This window comes from Venturia canescens, chromosome 3 (genome assembly GCF_019457755.1).
Source record: "Venturia canescens isolate UGA chromosome 3, ASM1945775v1, whole genome shotgun sequence".
In the NCBI taxonomy this organism is placed as follows: Eukaryota; Metazoa; Arthropoda; class Insecta; order Hymenoptera; family Ichneumonidae; genus Venturia; species Venturia canescens.
The window spans coordinates 6,439,475-6,448,084 of NC_057423.1; the positions used below are offsets into that span (position 1 = coordinate 6,439,475).

At 37.9% G+C, this 8,610-nt stretch overlaps 3 protein-coding genes across 4 annotated transcripts; 2 read left to right on the top strand and 1 right to left on the bottom strand.

Annotated features, from left to right (window-relative positions):
• Positions 1–306: 306 nt before the first annotated feature.
• Positions 307–3,162, top strand: LOC122408294 (serine protease 33-like). The gene is made up of 5 exons (XM_043414997.1): positions 307–327; positions 1,132–1,470; positions 1,612–1,885; positions 2,024–2,274; positions 2,462–3,162. The coding sequence occupies exons 2-5, from the start codon at positions 1,227–1,229 to the stop codon at positions 2,803–2,805; spliced, it is 1,113 nt and encodes a 370-aa protein (XP_043270932.1). The 5' UTR covers positions 307–327; positions 1,132–1,226; the 3' UTR covers positions 2,806–3,162.
• LOC122408293 (palmitoyltransferase ZDHHC16) lies at positions 3,001–5,426 on the bottom strand. 2 transcript variants are annotated; one of them, XM_043414996.1, is made up of 6 exons: positions 5,285–5,426; positions 5,045–5,192; positions 4,515–4,824; positions 4,074–4,264; positions 3,628–3,938; positions 3,001–3,485 (listed from the first exon to the last, which is right to left on the bottom strand). In XM_043414996.1, the coding sequence occupies exons 1-6, from the start codon at positions 5,329–5,331 to the stop codon at positions 3,380–3,382; spliced, it is 1,113 nt and encodes a 370-aa protein (XP_043270931.1). In that variant the 5' UTR covers positions 5,332–5,426; the 3' UTR covers positions 3,001–3,379. The 2 variants fall into 2 exon arrangements, with proteins under 2 accessions (XP_043270931.1, XP_043270930.1); XM_043414995.1 differs by having other exon boundaries at positions 5,045–5,207; positions 5,285–5,417.
• LOC122408292 (tubulin alpha-4 chain-like) lies at positions 5,227–8,597 on the top strand. The gene is made up of 5 exons (XM_043414994.1): positions 5,227–5,355; positions 5,463–5,629; positions 6,699–7,125; positions 7,432–8,057; positions 8,232–8,597. Exons 3-5 carry the CDS (start codon positions 6,894–6,896, stop codon positions 8,529–8,531), a joined length of 1,158 nt encoding a protein of 385 aa, XP_043270929.1. The 5' UTR covers positions 5,227–5,355; positions 5,463–5,629; positions 6,699–6,893; the 3' UTR covers positions 8,532–8,597.
• Positions 8,598–8,610: the final 13 nt, after the last annotated feature.

Consider the following 8,610-nt stretch of genomic DNA (forward strand, 5'->3'; position numbering starts at 1 on the left):
TATATGATTTCTGAATTCGTTTATTCGAATTGATTTTTTTTCGCTTCTACGAAAATCCTTTGCAGCATGTCACGAGCTCATCACCGTCTAATGTCGAATTTACACACCAATAGGGGCGGGTTGTTCCAATTTCTAGGTTAGCTTATCTGGCGGGTAAAAGCATTGACTTGTAGATCTTTAATCCTTCGAGTTCATATGGATGACGCAAGAAGTGTACACTCGAAGGGTTCTGTCGGTTCTGTCAGATAGACTTACCTATAAGTTGGAACAACCCGCCCTAGGAAGACTGCAAAGTGAAAAACGATCGGGACGCCACTTATTCAGGGGGTATCGTCGTATCGTGCGAGCTAAATTTGAATATTGAACCACTTGAATATCTGACTTGGTCTGTATACCGATCGTCAATATAGCGGCGATTCGATCAGTATCAGTCAGTATAAAGCCATCGGTTTAAAAGTTGAGAAATTCACCACTCGGTTCGCACGGTCGACATTTTCGAATTTCGAATACGGCAAGGTCACGTTCAAAGTCAAACTAACATGCATACAAAACAAAACCCAAAGTGTATACAAGAGTTACAAGACACGTGGTCCTCCACAAAAACGTTGAATAAATGCATATTATCGGTACAGACAATGAAGATCGATTTATCTCTTGCATTTCCGTACTGTCACGTATTTGTAGTAGAAAATTTTCAACTAGCTGCGCACTTTTGCCACAGCGCGATATCAAGTGCCACCAAACAAAAACATTCATTTGTAACAAATCATTATAAGTACAGTCTCGTGTTGAATTCATAAGCAAACTGGGAAATCCATCTTCGGATATAATTATTCTCAAATGTGACGTCACAGTGGCGAACTGTCGTTGCTTAAACAAAGATCGTGTCTACATGTGCAACAGATGTTTTCTCACACATATATAGTATTATTACTTTTTTTATCATCTGAGATGAATTTTAATATTTCATTCATGTCTGTACTCGTAGCAGTGTTATTTTTCGCGCATTTTTCTATTGCAAAGGATTCAGATGAATTCGTAGGTAATTCAAACGAAAATCAGTTGCTTCGCTCATTGGTCGTATTCAGAATTTCAAGATTACTTCATTTATTTGAGTTTTTTTTATTCCAGAAAGTCCTGCTACTGTGCCAAGAAAAACCGAAAAATCTTTTCAATGGTCTTTTTATCCAGAGAGTCCCAATCACAACGATCAAAATGATACATTTATGAGGTATCACAGGAACCCTTTCCTCAGAGAATTTTTGATTCCGTCTGGAAGAGAAAACCACAAGTCTGAGTTGTACAGATCTCCTAATACAGAGTCCTTAAAATCTGTGGCAAATTTTACCCTGGTGATCAGTTCGCCATTCGATTCCAATCATTCTACGTTTAAAATAACTCCTAAAGTATCACCATCTGTGAGCTTGCGACAACAACCTCGGAGCCTCGAATCTTCAAAATCAGCTACAAGTAAATAGACTTGACAATAAGAAAAAAAGATAAAACTTCGATGCAATCTGGATCTCAATAACATTTTTTAATATAAAATAATTTCACTTTACAAAAAAAAAATTGATTAATGATGAAAATGATGAATTTTACAAATTTCAGAATGCATTGAGTATCACAACATTGTAAATCATCAAGAAGGACCAATTGCAGCATTCCCAGGCACAGATATACCGTTGCCGACATCAGGAGTAGCGGAATCCAGTTGTTTGGTGGGTCACCTAGTTGTGGGAGGAAGAACATCGTCAACAGAAATATTTCCTCATGTTGTTGCTCTTGGGAAGCAAACTGAGGATCACAATTTTATTTTTCAATGTGGGGGGTCTTTGATATCTCCTAAATGGATTTTAACAGCGGCTCATTGCACACATGGCCCGTGAGAACAATTTCCTTCCTTTTTTTAGAAATGAATTTCAACTTTAATAACTTTTGAATTCGTAAAAATCAAACGTGCTTTCCTCATACAAATTAGTGTTCAAATCATGGAATTTTAAACAAAATTTATATCTTCCAGCGGTGGTGTGACAATTGCTCGCCTGGGAATCGATCGTTTAAGCGACAATTCAACTGGATCGAGTATCAGTATAAAACGTACGATTCGACATCCCTCGTACAGTCCTCCTGCAATGTACGGTGATATCGCTCTCTTGGAGCTCGAGGAATCCGTCAATTTTACAAATCGCATTCAACCTGCTTGTTTACACCAACAATATCATCATGGGCCACCATCTGCTTGGGTTTGTGGCTGGGGCGCAACTGAATATGGTATTTCCAACGAAATCTCGTAGCAATTTTATTTATATTATTTTTTGTCCTAGAATTATTCATGAGATTTAAATCCTTCACGACTAACTCCAGTAACTCCAATTGTTTCATTCCTATAAAACTGATTTGATTATTTATTCGAATGTTTATTGAAGTCTTACGTATTATGTTCCGGGTATTCTTACAGGAGAAGAAAAAAGCGATACGCTGCAAGAGGCATTCCTTGATGTCGTGGATAACATCGCATGCGCTATAAAACATAACAGTTCAACAATCGCCGTTCCGGATGGTGTCGTACCTAGCATGATTTGTGCTGGTTCTCCTCGTGATAATTGGCGAAAGGACACTTGCTATGGAGACTCTGGTGGACCACTGCAGATCCACCATCCAACGCATCCGTGTCTTTATGAAATCATTGGTGTTACGAGTTTCGGAACAGGCTGTGCTTTTGCAGATTCACCCGGTGTTTACACGAGAGTATCGCATTATCTCGACTGGATTGAGAACATCGTGTGGCCGGAAAGTAGCTAATTTATGATTAAATACATGGATTTCGATTAAAAAAAAAAGTAGTACGAAGAATAAACGCGGTGAATATTTGAATACACTAATTCATGCTATGCCGAGCTCCAACCGGTTCGGTCTGTCGAGGTGTAGCATTAACTAAAATATTCAACAAGTTCTTGAGCCGGCCTTCGTGATTTGACAGTTAAAACGAGACAACTGTTTGAAAGGTATAAAAATCGTATTTCTTTATTAGATTTTTCGTCATGATCGACAATTATGATAACAAATGTATACACTCGCAGGATATGAGTGAACAGTAGTGCGATGCACTAATACGGAGATACTTGGAAATATTTCAAAATACATTGATTTTTGATGTTACAAGTGTAAGTTTTGGTGGTCGGGAGTTAAACGTGCTATTTTTATTCGAAGGATGAACATCGAGAGACTAGAGAACACGAAATGTCGATAAGCGTTTTGTTTGAACTCGTAGACTGATATGGGAGAGTGCGAACGAAAGGAACGTACGATAAAATAGTGATTGAGATGACACACTGATTGACTAGAAGTATCCACTTTATGGATCTTTCTATACATTTCAGCTCCATTCGTACGTTCGAATTTTACGATCGTGTATAGTTTCCCATGTGAGCCCATCGCCGAATGGTGCGTGAGGTGACGGAAATAATACATGCCACCAACTCCTGAAAATTGAAAGAGAGATCCATTTTTTTCAATTGCATCTGAAAAGTTATTTCAGGAGAAACTCAAATAAGAAGATCGAAAATGGTCGATGTTTTATCACGATAAAACCTTTCTTAAAAATAGAATTCTGAGAAATATTACCTTCCACGTAGCCCCAGAAAAATTCGCCAATTTTCTCTCGGACCAAAGTCATAAGGATTTTCGTAAGTTCTCCCCATTGCTTTAAACTTTGCTGATTCCGTACTATTTATCCGTGCTTCGATGCTCGTCTCTCCCCTTGCTATGAGACCCGCGTGCCACCAAGTCAATGAGCCCAAAGCTGCGAACGTTCCAACGCAAATCAATCCAGCAAAAATTATGACTCGTCTTCGCCATTCTTTTTCTCTGGTCTCCTCAGCCTGTTTTGCTATTTGAGCGATTTCTTCGGCGTTCAGGTGCTCGAACGATTCTGTCTGAAGTAGACAAAAGTTAATGCATCGAACGACATGACATCTTTGTTCTTATAGAGACAGAAATTGGACACAAGATTTTACAATCATTAGATTGCATCGTAAAAAATGTAATTGTTGTGAAAAGAAAAAACAAACCAATGGAATTATCTGGGAATTGTTTATGCGGACTGGGTGACCATCCAAATCCGGTTCAATAGCAGGAAAAAATTCTTGATATGCTATCTCGACGCCGAAAATCATAATGAACGTTATTCCTAGTACTGTAAAAGCCATGTACTGCAAGAAGTGTCTGTGATTGAAGTGGCCCACGCAGTTGTTCAACCACGCTGAATTTGATCTTGTTCAGGCAAATACACTTTCAATTTTGACCCAAATAATTTCCAACATTTCATAAGCGGCGGAAATAGATTCAATTTGAGTAAATTTTAAGAGTAAAGGGGGAATTGAAACTTTCACAATTAAAACGTGCAACGAGGCATGCAAATAAATAAGAGCCTCTCATTTCAGTGTTAAATGGTACAGTATTTAAGTTTTCACACTGAAATATGCATAAGATGTACACAACATAAAGGATACGACAATGATGGTCCATTTTAAGGACGCATTTGTTACAAATTGAACAATGATGAGTTCTAGGAGGTTTTGGTTTTATGCACTTTTTACATATACTGACTGCTTCAGGAATAAGTCCACCTTGCGGTGGATAACCAGCTGGCACATTCACACCTTTGTAGTAATGGAAGCAAACGTTAGCCAGTAACCAATTACCAATAATTAATAAAATTACAGTTGCTGGGGGACTTTTATTCCACCAATAGGGCAGCCCTATCCAATAAGCGATACAGACGATTGCAGCTGTCAATATTGTTACCATAACAACGAATACCTGCAAAATGACAATTAAATAATTAAATATTTTAATGGGTATGTTAACGTGAAATTACTGCTTCAGGAATAGTTTGATAAAGTTCTTAGTTCTATTTTTCAGGACGAATTAAAATTGGGAGCAACTTTGATGGAAAGGTATAAATTTTAATGCGATTTTTTGTATTTTTTCAGAATGTTCCAGCTCAAGGATAAAGAGAAATGAGAAAAAGGTAACTTACAGGTCCAAGACAGGCTGTGAAATTCTCGACAAACCAGAAAATTGGTTCCATGAGTATATCACAAGCGTATGCCACATTTAAAAAATCATTGTAAAACAATGATTTGACAGTGATGGAGAGACGTGACCACTTTTCCTTGAAATAGGACCTGTACTCCGAAAATCTTGGAAAGTTATTCAACAGCTTTATAACAATGAAATGATGCATTTGAGACGAATTCAATGATAGCGAATTTCTCACCTGAGTACTTTCGGTGCTCTGAGAAGTGACCACTGTATTCTTGTCATTATTCCGGAGTATCACGTCGAGAGGTAAGAAAAAAATGAACTAGAATTTTCACAGCTTTGGATAATTCTAACGATCGTTAAGAAGTTACACATTTTATTAGTCCTCGATATTTCTGTATCGCATTTTACAGATCTGGAATCGCTTCGTTATTTACTCATGGCTCCCAAAAATGATGAACGTTCAACAATGAATGATCAACCAATACTAAGCCTCCTCGCCGTTTGTAAATAATAATGGCGCTCACGAACAGATGATCCGGTGACATACTCACGTGGCGTACTCGCGCGAGAAAAACCAGTAAATTTCATTGAATCGATACACGTGCTCGTGGATAATGTAGGTCGTCGTGAAACTCAAGTAGAAATCTACTGCAGAGCGCACCGAAAATGAATTCTCCGGTGAATCTGTAAAATTTATGTACCCATCGAAACTTGCACACAGTTACTCTATCTTTCAATTTGGCATTTCGAACTATTTCGGATTTCTGATAAGAAGAGGAAAAAACTAGATCAATGAACTGATATTAAATTCGGAATTTCACGAAGCCTCACCATTGCTGCACGAGTCTCCAAAGAAAAAATGATCCCATTTTTCGAAAAATTTATTTATGTTCGTACAAAACCCTCACTTGGTACAATTGGCGTATTAATTTTTCGCTCATTTGGGTCTGTGCTTATTTTCTTGATTATTGATTGCGGTTGAAACCAAGAGTTTCGAGTAGGCAGTGAAAGCTTGGATATAAAACAATCGATAGGATCGTTTTAAATTTCGCTCATGGATCCCTAAAAGACAGATGATTTGAAAAGTCAAAAAAAAATTTTCCAAATTCGGAGTAAAATACCTTCGAGGCATGATAAATTACCATTTTCAAAATTTATAAATTCGAGTGAGTGAAAATTCGCAGTGTTTTCCAGGCGCCAAAATGTTGGGCAAAGTAAGCGAAATTGAAAAAATTTCTCACTACTGAATTTCTTCCCTTTGTGAATTGAATTCAATTTACGAAAATTTACTATACTTTCGATGCTACTCGCTACTACCTAAAATTTGTATTATGATATACGAAGATGTGTGTAATTCACCATCACTTATTCACAAGATGTTAGGTTTCGTTTTATCATTAATAAATACATAAAAATAGGCAAAAATTTAGGTCAAACCATCAGGTACCAAATCTTTATTGATACCACAATGAAACTATTTTTTCAACTTATCCATTATGAGTAATGTCGGAAGAAAGATAATAACAGTTTGAATATTTGAATTTTAATAACAATTTGAATATTTTATTTCTCTCGTGATTAAAAATTTTTTAAATTACTTGTTGGAAGGCTGTTTATCAGGTATTTGATGTTTGTTTCATTTCCAGCGCGAATGTATTTCCATTCACGTGGGCCAAGCTGGAGTACAATTGGGGACTACAAGCTGGGAACTGTACTGTTTGGAGCATGGAATTAGTCCGGACGGTAAATTAAAAGATGATTCTCCAAGAGCATCGGAAGAGGATGAATTCGGGGCTTTTTTCGATCAACCAACAGTCAAAAAATATGTTCCACGTGCTATAATGGTCGATCTTGAGCCGTCGGTAGTTGAACAATTTCGCAATTCCTCGTACCGCAATCTCTTCCATCCGGATCAATTAATTTGCGGAAAAGAAGACGCCGCGAATAATTATGCCCGCGGGCGTTACACAGCCGGTCAAAAACTCATTGATAATTTGACAGAAAAGCTGCGACACCTTACCGAAAGTTGCAATGGTCTCGTTGGTTTCCTCATATTCCACTCAGTTGGCGGAGGTAGAATATAATCGAATTATTTTATTCTTTTTTATGCAATCAAATTCTTATGATCACGAAAAAAAATCTGGTTTTGATAGATACAAAAATTCCTGTTTAATAACAGAAATTATTTCGAACGCGAAAACCGATATTTGAACCACCATGTACTTTCACTGAATTATATAAATCGAAAATCTTCAAATTTCCGAAGCACAAACTATTAAAACCTTGCCTCTCCTGGTTGTATTAACTAGAAGAATTTGATTTCACTCAAAATACTCCAAAATTTCCAGTCTAGTCGGGTATTTTTCGTTATTTTCACAGGCACTGGATCTGGTTTTAATACGCAGTTGATGGACGTCATTACCAATCATTTTGGTAAGAAGAGCAAGCTCGAAATTTCGGTATACCCATCGCCGACGATTAGCACAGCAGTGGTAGAGCCGTACAACGCGATTCTGTCGACCCATTCGACGATGGATTATTCGGACTGTACAGTTATGGTTGATAACGAGGCTCTCTACGATATATGCCATCGTAAATTAAATCTGGATCGGCCTATGTACAGAAGCTTAAATCGCGTTATAAGTCAAGTGGTATCGTCTATGACAGCGAGTCTAAGATTCGGCGGGCCACTGAACGTAGATCTTTCGGAATTCCAAACGAACCTCGTGCCCTTTCCACGCATACATTTTTCTGTGTGCTCATACGCACCGATAATAAGTCACGCCGTAGTTGATCACAAAACGATGGGCGTCAACGAGCTTACGAGCGAATGCTTCTACCCCAAAAATCAAATGGCCAAATGCGATCCTTACAGGGGAAAATACATGGCTTGTTGTTTGCTCTATCGCGGTGACGTCGTACCCAAAGATGTTAACTTTGCTATTGCCTGTGTCAAGCAAAAACAGGGCGTGGCTTTCGTCGATTGGTGTCCAACGGGGTTCAAGGTAAATCGATTTTTTTTTATGAAAAAATGAAACTCGTTTTTTGCTTTCGATTGCATGGATTTATATTCTAAAAACGATTTGATATATATTGAAGCAAATTGAATCTCTCACGAGTTACACTGTGCAATGGTGAATAAAAGACGTCGAAACGAAATGATATCTGCTGATTTTCAGGTCGGTATAAATCATGAACCACCCACGGCGGTTCCGGGTGGAGATCAAGCGACGGGGCAGCGAGCAGTGTCGATGTTGAGTAACACAACGGGGATAGCAAAAGCCTGGATGAGATTGAACCATCGATTTAAAATGTTGTACTCGAAGCGAAGTTTCGTCCATTGGTATCTAGCCGAAGGTATGGAAGAGTCGGAATTCAACGAAGCAATAGAAAACGTGACTGCGCTGGCATCGGATTATAAAGAAATAGAACAGGATACCAAATCATCTGGGGATCCCATGAGTGAAGATGAATTTTGATGCAAATTTAAAGATATATTTTGCAAACACTTTACACTATTTACTACAACTTTTTTTGGCAAATCTGTTCTTCCAATAA

What these genes read in the sequence shown, in the direction of transcription:
- LOC122408292 (XM_043414994.1), top strand. Translation starts at nt 6,894, where the DNA reads ATGGTCGATCTTGAGCCGTCGGTAGTTGAACAATTTCGCAATTCCTCG. An exon ending in ATTCCACTCAGTTGGCGGAG is followed by an intron (nt 7,126 to 7,431) that starts GTAGAATATAAT and finishes TTATTTTCACAG; the next exon opens with GCACTGGATCTGGTTTTAAT. An exon ending in GGTGTCCAACGGGGTTCAAG is followed by an intron (nt 8,058 to 8,231) that starts GTAAATCGATTT and finishes GCTGATTTTCAG; the next exon opens with GTCGGTATAAATCATGAACC.
- LOC122408293 (XM_043414995.1), bottom strand. Translation starts at nt 5,331, where the DNA reads ATGACAAGAATACAGTGGTCACTTCTCAGAGCACCGAAAGTACTCAG. An exon ending in AGAGCACCGAAAGTACTCAG is followed by an intron (nt 5,208 to 5,284) that starts GTGAGAAATTCG and finishes TAACTTTCCAAG; the next exon opens with ATTTTCGGAGTACAGGTCCT. An exon ending in TCACAGCCTGTCTTGGACCT is followed by an intron (nt 4,825 to 5,044) that starts GTAAGTTACCTT and finishes GTCATTTTGCAG; the next exon opens with GTATTCGTTGTTATGGTAAC.
- LOC122408294 (XM_043414997.1), top strand. Translation starts at nt 1,227, where the DNA reads ATGAGGTATCACAGGAACCCTTTCCTCAGAGAATTTTTGATTCCGTCT. An exon ending in ATCTTCAAAATCAGCTACAA is followed by an intron (nt 1,471 to 1,611) that starts GTAAATAGACTT and finishes TACAAATTTCAG; the next exon opens with AATGCATTGAGTATCACAAC. An exon ending in CTGGGGCGCAACTGAATATG is followed by an intron (nt 2,275 to 2,461) that starts GTATTTCCAACG and finishes GTATTCTTACAG; the next exon opens with GAGAAGAAAAAAGCGATACG.